We start from the raw sequence: 18,391 nt of genomic DNA on the forward strand, positions 1-18,391 counted from the left end.
GTGTGGACTTTGGGAAGAGGGTGACCAAGAGTGCAGTCCGGCCTCTGGCCCCAGGGTGAGAAGGTGAGAAGCGGTGGAGGGCTGTGGCTGTGCAGCTGCCACCTCATGGCTGTTTCAGAGCTCCTGGCCTGCAGATCGTAGGGGGAAGAAGAGACCATCATGAGGGGTAATTGCTCTTGCTTTAACCTGCTTGGATCTGGAGGGTGGAAATGCTGGAGTGTGTGACCAGGTGGCAGAGCCTGTGGAGTTTTCTGAGAAGGTACCGAACTAATAGCTTTGGCAGCTGTGAAAACCACAGCAATTTGGGACAAAGCTCTCCTCCCTGGAAGCAGAGTCCTGCTGTGGCAAAAAGCTCAAAAGTCAAGTAATTTGAGTGGCAACATGAGCAAGCAAAGGAAGCAAGGCAAGAACAGCAGTCAAACCTTAGATTCCTCTTTGGGGGACAAAAAGGATCAAAGCATGGAAGGGGAGGAAGACAAAGAAGTCAGAACTCCTGCACCAAAAGCTTCCAAGAAAAATATGAACTACTTACAAGCCACAGAGGGGCTCAAGAAGGATTTTGAAAACCAAGTAAGAGAAGTGGAGGAAAAATTGGGAAGAGAAATGAGAACAATGCAAGAAAATCATGAAAAAGAAAGTCGACAACCTGATTGAAGAAAATAACACCTTAAAAAATAGACTAACTCAAATGGCAAAAGAGGTTCAAAAAGCCAATGAGGAGAAGAACGCCTTAAAAAGCCGAATTTGCCACATGGAAAAAGAATTTCAAAAGCTCACTGAAGAGAATAATTCCTTCAGAATTAGACTGGAGCAAATGGAAGCTAATGATTTTATGAGAAATCAAAATACTATTTAACAGATCCAAACAAATGAAATAATTCAAGGCAATGTGAAATATCTCATTGGAAAAACCACTGACCTGGAAAATAGATCTAGAAGAGATCATTTAAAAATTATTGGACTACCTGAAAGCCATGATCAAAAAAAGAACCTAGAAATCATCCTTCAAGGAAAATTGCCTTGATGTTTTAGAAGCAGAGGGCAAAACAGAGGTTGAAAGAATACACCTATCACCTCTTGAAAAAGATCCCAAAAAGAAAAGTCCTAGGAATATTATAGCCCAATTCCAGAGTTCCCAAGTCAAGGTAAAAATATTACAAGCAGTCAAGAAGAAACTATCTGAATATTGTGGAAAAACAATCAGGATAACACAAATCTAGCAACTTCTACATTAAAGGATAAAAGGACTTGGAATATGATATTCTGGAGGTCAAAGAAGCTGGGATTAAAACCAAGAATCACCTACCCAGCAACAGAGTATAATGTTTCAGGGGAAAATATGATTATTCAATGAAATAGAGGACTTTCAAGCATTCTTAATGAAAAAACAAGAGTTGAATAGAAAACTTGACACTCAAATACAAGAAGCAAGAGAAGCATGAGAAGGTAAACAGGCAAAAGAAATCATAAGAAACTTATGAAATTGAACTATTAACATTCCTACATGGAAAAACGATAATTGTAACTTATGAAGCTTTCCTCAGTATGAGGATAATTTAAGGGAATATAAATGTGTATGTATATATAGGATGGTATATGTGCATATGAATATGCATGTGTGTGTATATGTGTACAGGTATACATAGACAGCGGGCATAGGATCAATTGAATAGGAATAGACAATATTTAAAAAACTAAAATTAAGAGGTGAGAGAGGAATATGAGAGGAGATAGGGCGAGACAGAATAGGGTAAATTATCTCATATAAAAGAGGCAAGGGAAAACTGTTACAATAGAGAGGAAGAACTGGAAGGCAAAAGGGAATGGTTCAACTTTACTCTCATTGAATTTGGCTTAAGGAGGGAATAACATACACACTAAACTGGGAATCTGACCCTACAGGAAAGTAGGGTGGAAGGGGATAAGAGTGGAGATGATAGAAGGGAGGGCAGATTGGGGGGGGGGGGGGGTAGTTAGAAGCACACACTTTTGAAAAGGGACAGGGTCTAAGTAGAAAACAGAACAAGGTGGGGGGGCAGGATAAGATGGAGGGAAATATGGTCAGTCTTTCACAATATATCCACTATGGAAATGTTTTGTGTAACTACACATGTACAACCTATAATGAATTGTTATCTTCCAGTAAGGGTGGGTGACAAGGGAAGAAGGGAAAGAATCTGGAATTCAAAGTTTTAAAATCAAATATTTTTAAAAAAATATTTTTTACATGCACTGGGAAATAAGATACATAAGCACTGGGGTATGGAGATCCATCTTGCCCTACTGGAAAGTTGGAGGGGAAATGGGGGAGGATATAGGAGAGAATAGATTGAAGGAGGAGCTATTCAGTGGGATTGCTGTTCTTGGGTGGTGGGTAGATGAAAGACAGGGAGATGAAATTTGTAACTCAAAATCTTATGGAAATGAATGATATAATCTAAACATAAACATAAAATTTCAAAACTGTAAAAAAAAGAATAAAAATAAAATTAAAAAAAAAGAATGAGCAGGTCAAAGAGCAAATCTTAGAACAAATCAATAACATCAAGAAAGATAATGAAAACAATGAGACAATATACCACAATTGGTGGGATACAGCCAAAGTAACAGTTAAAATTTATATCTCTAAATAATTGTCAGTAAAAGACAAAAAGAGAAGATCAATGAATTGGGCATGCAATTAAAAACAACTAGAAAAAGAACAAATTAAAAATCCTAAACAACAAAATATAATTTCTGAAAATTAAGGAGAAATTCATGAAACTGAAAGTTTAAAAAAATCTGGTTAATTTGATTATGAAAGAAGAAAATCAAATTACCATTATCAAAAATGAAAAAGGTGAAAGCACTACAAATTAAGATGAAATTAAAGCAATTATTAAAATCTATTTTGCCCAATAAAATGCCAATAAAATTGACAATGTAAATGAAATGGATAAATATTTACAAAGATATAAAATGCACAGATTAACAGAAGAAGAAATAGAATACTTAAATAAAGCTATCCTAGGAAAAGATATTGAACAAGCCATAAATAAATTTTCTTAGGAAAAAAAACCAGGACCAAATGATTTAGAAGTTAATTTTACCAAATACTTAAAGAATAGTTAATTCCAATACAATGTAAACTATCTGAAAAAGAATATTTAAAAAGAGAGTCCTACCAAATCTCTTAAATAATCTGAATATGGTTTTGATACCTAAACCAGAGAGAGTGAAAATAGAGGAAGAAAACTGCAGACTAATTTCCCTAATGAATATTGATTGTAATATTTTAAATAAAATACTAGCAAGGAGACTACATCAATATATCATATAGATCACATACTATGACCAAATTGGATTTCTATAATGGAGGCAAGGCTGGTTGAGTATTATTGTTCAGTCATTTCAGTTGTGTCCAAATCTTTGTGATCCTGTTTGGAGTTTTCTTGGAAAAGATACTGATATTTGGCATGTATAATATATATGTATATATGCAAATTGTGAGGTGTCTAAAATAATGAGTGTGTTTATTCAGGGTGTTTCAAATGTTTCAATGCAGTTTTAAGCTTCACCAGCTTACATAGTTGAATGAATGTAAGAATTGAAGTTTTAGTAGTTTAAAACTACTCTAAAATTTGGGGATACCCAACTTAGAAAGATGTCACTATATATCAAATAAACAAAAGGATTTTGTTGTTGCTCAGTCATGTCAGTTCTGTGACTCCTCCTGAATTCATTTGGGGTTTTCTTTGCAAATATACTGAAATGATTACCATTTTCTTTTCTAACTAACTTTAAAGATGAGGACGAGAGGCAAATAGGGTTGTAACTTAGCCCAGGATCACACCGCTGGTAAGTGTCTGAGGCCAAATTTGAACTCAGGAAGATGAGTTTTACTGACTTCAGGACTGGCAGTCTAATCACTGTGCCACCTAACTGCCCCAAATACAAAATAGCCCATTCCAAATTCTCTAAGGCATAGCATATACTCCAAAGGTTGGTCCATGGCTCTTTCCTATTTGATAGTATAATTTTCTTCTTTTTCTCAGTTTTCACTAAAGTCAGGGGTCAAAAAAAATCTTTTGAAAATCTTTTTTGTTTTTACATCACCAGAATTTCTTCTAGTATCCTTTCCTATCCCTTTCCCCGCTCAGAGAGTCATTTCATATAAAAAAATACCATTTTAAGGGAAAGAAAAAGGAAAAAGAGGAAGAGAAAAAAATAACAACAAATCCAATTTTATACAGAAAAATTTGAAAAATATATATGTTTTACCCCCATGAACCACCCACCTCTGTAAAGGTGTGGTATTGAGGTTGGGGGATGTTTTTCTTTTTAATTTCACAGCATTCATTTGTTTTAAAAAGTTATTTTCAGTTACATTGTTGCAATCATTGTATGTATTATTTTTTTGGTTCTATTTACTCTGCATCTGAAAATGTCAGTTTTTTATGCTTCTCTATATTTCTTACTCATAATTTTTTAAATACAGTAATACTCCAGTCCCCTACATGAACTATAACTTGTTAAGCCATCCTCAATTGTAGAGAACTTTCAGGATTTCCCCAGCTCCGCTAATGAAACTCTATACTCTTATCTGAAAGGTTACAGGGCAGATAAGCAGGAGGACATATAACCTTGTTTGGATATAGAGAACTTTTGGGGTCCCTGGGCCCCACTAAAGGAATGTTCCCCTGCCCTATACAATTAACTACAAGGTTACAGGGCCGATAAGCAAGAGGGCTGCCTCCAGATATGGTCCTATGATATTACCCTAATAAATAACTAACCTTAAGCAAGGGTACAGTAAACAAGATCTAGGGAGGGTCCTTGTACATTGTCTGTCTACATTCTTTTGGTTCATGTAGACCTTCTTTTGGGGGGCATATAAACTCTGTGAGGCCCTTGTATCTTTGGCCCTGTATGAAATGGTCCTGTAATAAACAGATTATTGAATACACATCTCTTTATTCTCATAGTCCATCAACTGCACTGGCAGCAGTGCTCAATCAACAGAAATCTACTTCATTCTGAAAGATCTTTTCTACAACTTTTTTCAAGAGCACACTGAACACCATAACCAGTTTTTACAATAGTGTCTCTAAATAACATTGAACCCTTGAGCAAATTTCAACTTTTCATTTCTATCAACTTCCCAATTTTAGCTATTGATTGCAATTAGCATTTTTATTAGGTCTTTTCTTCCCAACCTCCTTTGCCGGTTCATCACCCACATACTATCCCTTCCCAGCTGTGGAATTACTCTAAGCCCCTGTTCTGGGTCCTCTTCTCTTTGTCTCAGCACTCAAGTCACATGGTGACCTCACTGGCTCCCATAGGTTTCGTTGTCATGTCTATGTAAATGATTCAAATATCAGGTTCTGGCTACATAAACAAGATAGGAAAGAAGGAAAGAAAGAAAATAGGGAAAGTAACATTTATTAAGTATCCATTATATGCCAAGCACTTTACAAATATTTTAATTTGATTCTCACAACAGCCCAGGGAGGAAAGAGATAATATTATCCCCATTTTATAATTAAGGAAACTTGAGGAAAACTAAGTTGGCCAGGGTCACACAGCTAGTAAACAACCTAGCTTAGGCTAAATTTGGACTCAGTTCTTTCCAACTCTAGGCCCAGTACTCTATCCACTGCACCAACTAGCTAATAACTTCAAGAAGGGGCAGAGATCAATAACAATAGGGAATAATGGGAGAGGCTTTATTGTAGAAGTTGATGCTTGGTCATATTAAATAATGCTCTAAATCACTATTGATTAGAGAAATGCAAATCAAAACAACTCTGAGGTACCACTTCACACCTATCTGATAGGCTAACAGGAAAAATTATGAATGTTGGAGATGTGGGAAAATTAGAATACTAATGCATTGTTAGTGGAGTTGAGTTGAGACAACCATTCTGGGGAACAATTTGGAACTATGCACAAAGGGCTATAAAAATGTGCATACCCAACAATACCACTTCTAGGTCTGTATCCCAAAGAGATCACAAAAATGGGAAGAGGATCCACGAGTACAAAAATATTTATAGCAGCTCTTTTTGTAGTGTCAAAGAATTGGAAATTGAGGGGATGCCTATCAGTTGGGGAAGGGAATGGTTTAACAAGTTATAGTATATGAATGTAATGAAATACTACTGTGCTATAAGAAATGATGAGAAGAAAGACTTCAGAAAAACTTGGGAAGATTTTGGACAGGGACTTCATACTACCAATGCTATGCAGAATGTGTGCTGAGTCTGACTGAGTCTATTCTCCCCAGAGACTGAGAAGGTATTAGAGGGATTGTACCCCTGAGGTACTGAAGGGAAATGTTTATTCTTCTAGTCTTCCTATACCTTCAGAGTAAAAATCCCTTTAGATAAATTCACTGATATGAAGTGTTTAAGTGGAACTGGGGTGTTACATTGGTGGTTAACAGTGCTGGGAGAGAACTACATTAGAACAGGAGACCAAGCTTATGGCAGGAGAGAAGAAATACCCTAAGCCCTCTGGGGTACCCCTTAGAAGGACCAGCAGAAGGAGAAGAATCTGGGCTTGTTCTAGAAGAATTAGTGAGGCCACAAAACATATTGGTTATTTTAGAGACAGCTGAAGGCACACTGAAAAGAGCACTGGATCTGGGGTCAGAAAGACCTAATTTCAAATGTAGTTTCAGATGTTTTCTAGCTATATGAACCCCAGCATGTCAGAGTTTCCTCAACTGTAAATGGGAGTATTAATAGTGCCTAACTTGTAGGGTTGTAAGATATTTGCAAAAAAAAATGCTTAGTACTATAGTAAGCACTGCATAAAATGCTTATTTTCTTCCCTATTTATAAATATACATGGGGTCTCTGTCATTAGAGTGTAATCTTTGAAAGGTTTCATTTTTTCTTTGTTTTCTCAAAACTTATAATGTACTATATACAGTAGGTGCTAAATAAATGTTTGATTGATTGACTTACCATTCTTCAAGCAGTATATTTCTTATTCATTTAACATGTATCCAACTGAAAAAAAGAAATGACTGCTCTTGTGACATCATAACCTAACACCTTATGATCTCTGTAACGGATAGGTATCAACAGTGTTGATAACTGTTCTTGACAAGCTATCCCATATTGAAAGCTTAGTTTTACTTCCATAAAGTAATACTGTTTCATCAAGCCTCACTGTTACTGTGAATTCTGGTTAATCACTTCTTTGCAGTAGAGAATGAATTTGCCCACGTGACTCTCTGGAATGATTAGGACTATCTTCAGGACAATCAAGATGATGGCCCTCAATCTCATCTAGATACTGCTCTCTGGCTCACACCTTTAGCACCCTCTACAATACTGTGCAAATGAACTTACACTCTAAACCAATATTTCCATTGGCTAGCATGCCTCTCTAGTTGGCAAGAAAATCAAACTCGTGGGGGCGGGGTCAAGATGGTGGAGTAGAAGCAGGACCTCCACTGGGCTCCAGGTTCCACCTTCCCCAATCCATGTAAAAGGGGCTTCTAAACAAACTTTGGAGCTGTAGAACCCACAAAATGACAAAAAGAAGCTAACCTCCCACTGAGGACAGCCCAGCAGGCCAGCAGGAATCAGCCAGCGCAGTGTTCTGGGAGCCAAGCCCAGGCCCACGCCAAGGCTTTAGTCCCAGGGCGGGCATGACCAGCCATAGGACAGAGGGACTCCAGATCAACAGCAGCTGTGGCCATTTCCAGATTTATCAACACATAGATACGAAGGACAAAGTGAGAGGTCAGTGCAGTCTGGACTTTGGGACCCAGTAAGTAGGAGTGTGTCGGCTTTTGCCCCTAAGGGAAGAAACCACTGAGATACCAGCACAGCCAGCCAGCGCCAAGTGGCAGCTTCAGCTGCTGGCCTGCGAGTGTAGGGAGACCAAGCACCAGTCTGAGAGGTAATCGCTCTTGCTTTAACCTGCTTGGATCTGAATTGCAGTCTAGGGTGTAGGTCTTGGGGTGTGTGTCCTGCTTGCCAGAGTGTGTGGAGGCCTCAGAGAGGGCACCCACCTAATACCTCCACAGCTGAGAAAACCCCAGCATTTGGGACAAAAGTTCCCCTGTCTGGTGCCAGAGTCCTACTGTGGCAAAAAGCCCAGGGGTCAAATGACTGAGGGGTGACATGATCAGGCAAAGGAAACAAAGCAGACAGAAGATTCCAACATTAGACTCCTATTTTGAGGACAAAAAGGAGCAAAGCATGGAACAGGAGGAAGACAGTGAAGTCAGAACTCCTGCACCAAAAGCTTCAAAGGAAAATACGAGCTGGTTACAGGCCATAGAGGACCTTAAGAAGCAGATAGGAGAAGTGGAGGAAAAATTGGGAAGAGAAATGAGAATAATGCAAGAAAATTACAAAATGAGAATCAGCAGCCTGACTGAGGAAAATCACACCTTAAAAAATAGACTAACTCAAATGGCAAAAGAGGCTCAAAAAGGCAATGAGGAGAATACCTTAAAAAAAACAAATTTGCCAGATGGAAAAAGAATCTCAAAAGCTCAATGAGGAGAATCATTGCTTCAGAATTAGATTGGAACAAATGGAAGCTAACAATTTTATGAGAAATCAAGATGCGGTTAAACAAATCCAAACAAACGAAGAATAGAAGGCAATGTGAAATATCTCATGGGAAAAACCATTGCCCTGGAAAATAAATCCAGGAGAGAGAATTTAAAAATTATTGGACTACCTGAAAGCCATGATCAAAGTAAGAACCTAGAAGTTATCCTCCAGGAAATTCTCAAAGAAAACTGCCCTGATGTTTTAGAACCAGAAGGCAAAATAGAGGTTGAAAGAATCCACCAATCACCTCCTGAAAAAGATCCCAAAAAGAAAACTCCTAGGAATATTATATCCAGGCTCTGGAGTTCACAGATCAAGGAGGAAATATTACAAGCAGCCAGGCAGAAACAATTTGAATATTGTGGAAAAAACAATCAGGATAACACAGGATCTGGCAGCTTCTACACTGAGGGATCAAAGGGCTTGGAATGTGATATTCCGGAGGTCAAGGGAACTGGGATTAAAACCAAGAATCACCTACCCAGCAAAACTGAGTATCATGTTTCAGGGGAAAATATGGTCGTTCAGTAGAATAGAGGACTTTCAAGCATTCTTGCTGAAAAAAGCAGAGTTGAATAGAAAATTTGACTTTCAGATACAAGAAGCAAGAGAAGCATGAGAAGGTAAACAGGGAAAAGAAATCATAAGGAATTTATCAAAGTTGAACTATTAACATTCCTACATGGAAAAACAATAATTGTAACTTATGAAACTTTTCTTAGTAGGTGAAGGGAATAGAAATATATATATATATAATGTCTATATATGAGGGTATATGGGCATATGAATACATATGTGAATGTGTGTATATATGTTTACAGATATACATAGACAGAGGGCACAGGACCAATTTAACAAGAAGGGATGACACTTAAAAGGTGAAATTAAGAGGTGAGAAAGGAATATAATGAGAGGAGATGGGGAGAGACAGAATGGGGTAAACTATCTCATATAGAAGAGGCAAGGGAAAATGGTTACAATGGAGGGGAAGAATAGGAAGGCAAAAGGGAATGTGTCAACCTTATTCCCATTGAATTTGGCTTGAGGAGGGAATGAAATACACACTAAATAGAGTATCTCACTCTACAGGAGAGTAGGGGGGAAGGGGATGAGAGAGGGCATGATGGAAGGGAGGGCAGGCTGGAGGGGAGGGAAATTGGAAGTACCCACTTTTGAAAAGGGACAGGATCAAAGTAGAGAACAGAACAAGTGGGAGGTGGGAGAAGAGGGAGGGAAATATAGTCAGTCTTTTACAATATATCTACTATGTTATTGTTTTGCATTAGCCACACATATATAACCTATACTGAACTGCTTCTCTTCCCAGTAAGGGTGGGAGGCAAGGGAGGAAGGGAATGAATCTGGAATTCAAAGTTTTAAAATCAAATGTTTAAATATATATACTATTATTAATACTATTTTACATGTAATTCGGAAATAAGATATACAGGCACTGGGGAACAGAGATCCACCATGCCCCACTGGAAAAGTCGAAAGGGGTATGGGAGAAAATATGAGAGAGAGCAGATTGGAGGAGGGGATATCCTGTGGGACTGCTATTTTGGGGTGGTAGGTAGGGAAAAAACGGGGAGAAAATTTGTAACTCAAAATCTGGCAGAAATGAATAATGTAAATCATAATTTAATAAAACATTTGAAAAATGAAAAAAATAAAAATAAAAAGGAAAAGAAAATCAAACTCCTACTCTCTCAGGTGATTTCTGGACTTCATAGAGTTTTGTTTTTTTTCCAGGAAAACTGTTTTGAAAAGTCAGTTGGGGTCTTTACTTTTGTCCATTGTTAAAGAGTTAACACTTCATTTAAACAAATAAATTTGCGGCTGTAATAGCATTCTATTTATTATAACCTTTAATTTTAATTTTGAATTGAATTTGAAGTTGCTTTAAATCAATGATATAACTGCACACAAAGAGCAGATTATGAAATTATCATCAGTCAATTCTTATCAATTAGATATAGCCAAAATCACCTTGGGGAAAAGGATTATGGTGCTCATCATATCAGAACATTTTTATTCTATTCTTGCAGAAAGTATTCATACAAGTGTAAGACATTTGAGTAGTCATTAAGTATTTGTCCTTTTTTGGTTCTTGATTCCTTATCACCTTTCCTATGTTCTGTTTTCTTCTGGCATTTATTTCTGAAGTGATATTATAGTGTATACTGCCTTAGCATGAAGCATCTTATCAAGTTTTTCACCAAATTCCTCTACTTCATCCTCTGAAACAGACACTGGTGAATAAGCTTCAATTATCTTCATATCTGTGTTCTAGTTTTTGTGAGTATTTCAGGCAATTCAGTCAGGTGTCCCACAAAATGGTGTTTCTTCTTATCTTTATGCACACAATGAAACTAACTTAAACTACTTTTTTTACTCCCCTGAAGAAAGCTATCTTTCCATTTGCTTGCAACTTTTTTTTAATGTCTCCTGATTTAACTTGGAGCAAGAATGAAAATGTGGTAGCTAGGTGACACAGTAAATATAGCCCCGGGCCTAGAGTCAGGAAGACTCCTCTTCCTGAATTCAAATATGGCCTCAGACAGTTACTAGCTATGTGACTCTGGACAAATCACAAAACTGTTTGCCTCAGTTTTCTCATTTGTAAAATGAGCTGGAGAAAGAAATAGCAAACCACTCTACTATATCTGCCAAGAGAACCCCAAATGGGGTCACCAAGAGTTGGACACAACTGAACAATAAGAATGAAGAAATGGATTTGGTTCAGTTTTTCTAGTAGAATAACAAATCAATGGTCATTGGACAAAGACTATACATCAGGAGTAGGGTCCTGAACTTGTGATTTCATTGATACAGAGAACCCCAAAATAAGGAAATTCCCTTCATTAATGCAGTTTAATACAATCTCTGCAACTTAAATTTTTGAGAGTTGCCTTAAGCACTAAGAGGTGATGTCCCAGAAGCTGTAAGTGTCAGAGGCAAGACTTGATTCCAGTTATTTTTGGCTCTCATACTGGCTCTCTATCCATTGGCTCCCTTGTATTAAGAGTAGCAGCAACTAGGGGCAGCCAGGTAGCACAGCGAATAAGAGCACCGGCTCCAGTGTTGGGATGACCTGGGGATCAAATCTGGGCTCAGATACTTAGCACCACACCCAGAAATAACTGGCCGTATAACCTTGAGCAAGTTACTTACCCCAATTGCTTTAAAAAAAAAAAGTAGCAGCTGCTAAACTGTGCTTCTAGAATCCCAAACACTCTGATTCTTACAATCCTTGCTTCTTTTCTACCATTATACCAAGAGCAATAGAGAAAAGTGATATATTGCAGGGTCTTTGTATTATAGAATTAAAACTATAAGAGAGGGGAGGCTAGATGGAGCAGTGAATAGAGCACCGGCCCTGGAGTCAGGAGGACCTGAGCTCAAATCCGGCCTCAGACACTTAACACAAAAACTAGCCATGTGACCTTGGGCAAGTCACTTAATCCCAATTGCCTTCCAAAAAATAAAAAGAAAAAAAAAACTATAAGAGACCTCAGAAACCATCTCATCCAATCCTCTTATTTTACAGAAGCATAGGGAGGTTGAGTAATTTGTCCAAGTTCCCAAAGATAGTAACCAAAAGAAGTTACATTTAAACCCAAATCTTCTGACTCCAAGCTATACCAAACAATCTCAAGGGAAGAAAGAAGCTATACAAGATGGAATATTCTGTTTTCTATTTTTATCTTTTTCAAAGGCCACCATGACCAAAAAAGGCCACTGCCTAATGGCTACCACTGATAAGCCTCTCTTCTCATTGAACTAATTGGTTCTTGGACAGCAGATGATCTCTAAGTTTTACAAATGTTAGTTCCTTTGATCTCTACAACAACGCTGCAAGATAGGCACTATTAATATCTCCATTTTACAGTTGACAAAACCGAGGAAAACAGCAATTATGTGACTTGCCCAGGGTCAGACATACCTAGTAAATGTCTGAAACTATTTGAAATTAGGTCTTCCTGACCCCAGACCTAGTGCTGTCTACTTGTGCCTCTAGCTGCTGCTAAAGCCTATGCTTTAATTCTTTCCACACTGTTAGAATCAATTAGTTTGTGTACTCTTTGCATAATCTTCCGGAACTCAGGCTCACCTTTATAAGTATTTTTTCTTTTTTTGTTGGTCCTGGTCAGAGAACTGAGACTCAATATACACAGACACAAGGCAATGGGCCCATACAAGTGCGCACACACACACATGCACACACACTTTCTTTTTTTCTATTGTGTCCAGTGAATAATGAGATTCACCCAAATATTGACATTTTACATCATGTAAAATGTGTTTTAAAATGTTTTGGAAGAATAAAACAGAAACCAAGACACAAAGTAGGGAAATGATACAGTATAATGAAGTAATTGGGTTTTTCAACTTTATCTAAAAGGAGCAATGAGAAGTCAATTTTATCTTTTGTAATTCCAGCACATTGATGGGGTATAATGAGAACAGAAAAAAAGGATTCTACAAAAAAGTCAAATATTTTCACAACTGCTAAAAAAAACTCCAACTTACTGTTTCTTTTCCTACAGTATCTGTCACTATAATAATTAAAAAAAAAAAAACCTGAACACAAATATAGAATGAAATCATCAACTGAAGGACTTATGGAAACTCTGGCCAATATTTTGAATACTTACATAAAAATGAAAATTACTTAACGGACAGATTATGAACTCAATAAAAGCAAACAGCAATATTACATTTTAAAAATCAATAGATAGAAGCTTTCTTCCATGAAACACCATTTCTAAGATAAGCCTGAAACAGTTTATTCCTCTGTATCCATGTCCATTCTTTCTTAGTTATCAATTAAAAGGTCAGGATTAGGATATTTAATATTGCCCAAGGGAAGGAAACAAAGCCCAAAGTAAATACAATATAACAGATGGAAGGACAACAATTATATATTTAAGTGGGGAGAAAAAAAAGACTCCAGTTTAATAAATATTACAACAGAATAGAACTTGGGGCTTGTGTATTTCAGCACCTCCAAGTAGTGCTTACTAACAAGGAAAAGAAATAAATGTGTTCACTGTATGGTTTGTTTCCTATTCTCTATCAGTCCATATGTGGAACACCTGCTATGTCTGTGCTGGTTACTAGGGCAGTAATAAAGACAATGAAGACATAGTCTTTGACCTCAAGAGGTTACAATCTAATGAGGGTGAATGGACAAATGCAAGTTTATAGCTATTAATCATATGATAGCACAACACAAAGGATTTCAATGTTGTAGACCCATTAAACTGAGAAACCATTAAATTTTTTTTCAGGAATTAAGACTCGTTTACTTTTGAGTAGTAATGAGAATGGGCAGCTAGATCATGCAAAGGATAGAGCACTAAGCCTAGAGTCAGGAAGACCCAAGTTCAAACCTGGCCTCAGATACTTATAAAGCTGTGTGACCCTTGGCAAGTCACCTAACTCCATTTGCTCCTGTTCCCTTATCTATAAAATGCACTGGAGAAGGAAATGGCAAACTGCTCCAGTATCTTTGCCAAGAAAACCCCAAATGGGGTCACAAAAAGTTGGACATGACTGAAAACAACAAACAGCAAACAGAACACTAGAATAAGCCATGAAAGAACTAGGTCTAGAGAGACAACAGGACCTGATGATACTGGCAGAAGTTATCCAAAGCAATGAATATCAGAAGTTTTGGAGGAGAGTAACAAGAATGGGAAAAAATGGTGAGTTGGCAGGCTCTAGGGTATAATGCATGAAGACAAGAAAGATCAAAGAAAGGGAAGGACTTTTGGAACATAAGGGAGATCCAGTTCAAAGAATGGATCTACATAACATGTCTGGAATATCAGTTAAACTAATTCTTCACATTTTATTTCAACTTTACAGAATGTAATAATATACTACTTACCCGATTAATACTTCCGTTCTTTAAAATAACCTGCACTAGAGTTTTCTCGAATTCTTCCAACTTCTTGAAACATTTTTTAAGTATGTGATTAGATAAATTACAATCATCAATCAACCTAGTCAAGATACAAACTGCTTCTGTCAAAAAGTTTGAGAAAGGGAGTTTAGGGTCACTGTAAAAAGTTATCAGGCCATCAAGCAAACGAAAAACAGAATCAGATACTGTGGAACAGTCACTTTCAAATTTGTTTAAATCTGTTTTCAAATTACCAGATTCTGTCAAGTTCTTCAGTTCAAGCACATGCTGCAAAAATTGCAGGTGAGAAGATAAAGTTTTTTCTTGGAAGGCACAGTGACTTTTCAAAATGGGCAGCTGATACACAGAAATTTCAGAAGATGAAGGAAAACTGTCTTCAACATTCTGGGACAGTTCTGAAAGATCAGTTCTATTCTCACTTGACACATCACAGCCAGAGTCTTCCAACTGACTTAAGATGTTCTCAGGACTTTCAGAATCCTTAGAGGACAGAGGGACAGCTGTGTTTCCTGAAACAAAGCAAAAATATATATGACTTAACAATGATTTTCTTGTGCACCTAAAATCTATTGATTTAAGAGCAAACCATTTGTTGTTTAAACTTAAAATGGTAAATGAAAGGCCTATCAAAAGCAATGGCCTGCATATTATGAAAAAAAGTAAAAACATATCTTCACATGAAATCATCAAAGAAATGAGCATAACAATGATAGCAAGGAAAACCCTTACCTTCACTGGCAAAAGGTAGTGAAGATTTCTCTTGATACTTCCTCACAAACAAGAATAAAGGCTTCTATGTGGCTTCTCAATGCCTTATTTCACATTCTGCTCTAAGCCACTGATACAACCTATCTAATTTCTATCTCTTTTCCTATTTTCATCACAAATTCTTAAGTTTCAGAACCACATTATGGATAATTCCCAGAGTTTCTTCCAATGACTTAGTCAGTTTGTTAAGAAAACTTTATAAGAAAGCAGAGGAAGAATGAAACTAGGCTACTTCCTTGATGCAAGAGAGGAGTATGTAAAAATCTAGGAATATGACATTACTCAGAACTGTCACAAATGCATTCTAAAATGTCGCTGAAATCTCTTTGGAAATAGAAATTACATTCAGTTTTCATTCAAATGGCTATCCCTCTTTTCAAAGGCGAGCATAAATATTCTGAAAGGCCAGCTCTTATGGCCAGTCACTCCTTAGGGGAGACAGAAAGGTTCCAAGGACCAGTCTTTAAAGGCTGGGGAAACTGGTTCAAGTACTGCTTCAGGCATTGATAACATGAGTAGCCATGGGTAAGGCACTTAACCTCACATAACCCCTGGATACCCCTATGTTTTATCAATATGCATAGAGAAAATGTTTTGAGTCTCCACAAGAAATTCCTATAATGATCACATTACATGTGCAGGTCACCACCGCTCCCCTACATATTCTCAATCACTCTTTTGCACATCAAAATGGATACAGCAGTTACTCAATTGACAACATATTTTATTCAAAGAAATAAAAAGTATTTCAATCTGTATTTTATGAGTTGGTATGATCTTTTTATATATGTGTAATACAGGTAGCTATGTGGCACAGTGGACAGAGAAGTAGGCCTGGAGTCAAGAAGACTCATCTTGCTGAGTTCAAGTCTGGCCTTGGACACTTACTAACCATGTGACTCTGAGCAAGTCACTTAACCCTATTTACATCATTTTTCTCATCTGTAAAATAAGTTGGAGAAGGAAATGGGAAACCATTCTAGTATCTTTTCCAAAAAAACCCTACTGGGGTTACAAAGAGTTGAACATGACTGAAAAGACTGAACAAAAAATATAAAAATATCTTATATATAATAATTACATATAAAATATGAACTAATATTTCATATCTATAGGGATGGATGACTTCAATAATTTGGAACACCTTCTCAAGTAAGGTCAACAAGCAATTTATAAGCACTTAGCACCATACTAAATACTAGGAATATAAGAAAAGAAAACAGCCCCTACATTCCATAACCTTACATTTTAATGGTAGAAATAACAAGCCAACCAAAAATATAGACACATACAGAGGCAAAATTAAAGGTAAAATCAAAAGGAAAGTATTAGCAGTAGTGGGAATGAGGTTTCTTGAAGAAGGTAATTGTCAACAAGTATTTTATGAAGCATTTACTGTATTCCAGGCACTGTTTGAAGTCTTGGGGATTAAAAAAACACCCCACAAAATAATACCTGCTTTCAAGGAGCTAAAAATCTCATGAGGAGAGAAGAAGAAAGGAAATGAGAGGAAGACTATATGCAAACAACTATGTACAAATAAAATATACATAGGATAAACTGGTGACACACTCAGAGGAACATGACTGGTTGTTATCCTTCATTCTCAAAGAAGACAAGAATGACATCATTATGTTGGAGTCATGGTACAGTGTATATGACTGTGTCTGATCAGAACAACATGAGCTCAGAAGGCTTTACCACAGATTGGGTACAAATAGTCCATGTAAACATCTGGGGTAGATATAATAACAGGAAAGTCACTAACATTCTGGAGGACCTGGAAAGTTTTACTGCACAAGACAGAATATTAGTTGAGACTTGAAAGAAGTCAGGGATACCAGGAGGCAGAGATGAGAAAGGAATGAATGCTAGGCATGTTGAATAGTCAGGCAAAATGAAGAGAATCAGGAGACGGAAGCAGGGAAAGGGGTCTTGTATGAGAATCAGCAAGGAGGCCAGTGTCACTGGATTGCAAACTACAGTTTAAGACTGGAAAGTCAGGATACAGGTTTAAGAAAGGCTACAAAACCCATAGGATTTTATATTTTATCCTAGAATCAATGGAGAGTCACTGGAGTTTACTGAATAAGAAAGGGACTTGGTCAGACAAAGGGCCCTGGACAAGTCTTTGTGGGACACTTGTGATTAGTTAAGAGTGAGAAGCATTGAGAGAAACTATTATTCCAGAATTTATTCTGACCAATAAGGAAGTGGCTACCAAAGGAGAAATGACAGGAAACTGTGGTACTATGGCATAAACATTTTATGAAAGCTACGTATTTTTATTCCTATACTATTTTAAAAACCCTGTGGAGGAGGGAAGAGAAAATATCACAGCTGTACTATGGTACAGCCTGGTCTTTAGGATATTTAATTTCAAAGAGTTTAGGGAAACAAAAAGGAAGATGCCATGACCTAAAATTGCACAAGAGAAGTACAAAAGGTAAGGTAAGCTACCAAGAACAAAATTCTGACAATTATTTCACCATGAAAAGAAAACAAAAAAGTGTTATGGTCATATAAAAATAAGAGTTAAGAACATTAAAGCAACAAAAGGGGAGATTTTAACTTTTTTAGCTACAAGAGAGGAAGATGAAAGAACCATTGCTCGGGATAGATGGGATAAAGATAACTGATTACAAAGAAACTACTTAACTCTTATTTTGCTTTTTTTCTACCAGAAAAACTTAAGGTAGAAAATGTATAAGAAAATTGTTAAAAGGAGATGAAAACCAATGACAAATGAGGATATAAAAAGGAGTATAGCCAAGATGAATTACATCCCAGGTTACTGAAAGAATGCACAGGGGCGGCTAGGTGGCGCAGTGAACAGAGCGCCGGCCCTGGAGTCAGGAGGACCTGAGTTCAAATTCGGCCTCAGACTAGCTATGTGACCTCGGGCAGGTCACTTAACCCCAACTGCCCTGCCTTTCTCCCTCCAAAAAGAAAAAAAAAAGAAAGAATGCTGAACTGCAATTGGTGTTTTCCAAAAAATCATGAAGAACAAGAGAAATGCAACTGGGCAAGAGACTGGCAAATGTGATAATAACTTTCAGAAGTATAATAAGGTATATCCTTCAAAATGTAATGATGAAATTGTCTCATTACAAATTTCTATAACTGC

General features: G+C 37.1%; 1 protein-coding gene across 1 annotated transcript in view; it reads right to left on the minus strand.

The window, feature by feature from the left end:
- MEI4 (meiotic double-stranded break formation protein 4) overlaps positions 1-18,391 on the minus strand; it is a 226,131-nt gene that overhangs the window by 169,165 nt on the left and 38,575 nt on the right. The window contains exon 2 of the mRNA XM_069066943.1: positions 14,461-15,005. Coding sequence (XP_068923044.1) covers positions 14,461-15,005 — 545 coding nt within the window. The remainder of the gene's footprint in view (positions 1-14,460; positions 15,006-18,391) is intronic.

Source organism: Petaurus breviceps, unplaced genomic scaffold (assembly GCF_028583685.1).
Source record: "Petaurus breviceps papuanus isolate PSGF00001 unplaced genomic scaffold, PetGlider_PUasm1.0 90734, whole genome shotgun sequence".
NCBI classification, from domain to species: Eukaryota; Metazoa; Chordata; class Mammalia; order Diprotodontia; family Petauridae; genus Petaurus; species Petaurus breviceps.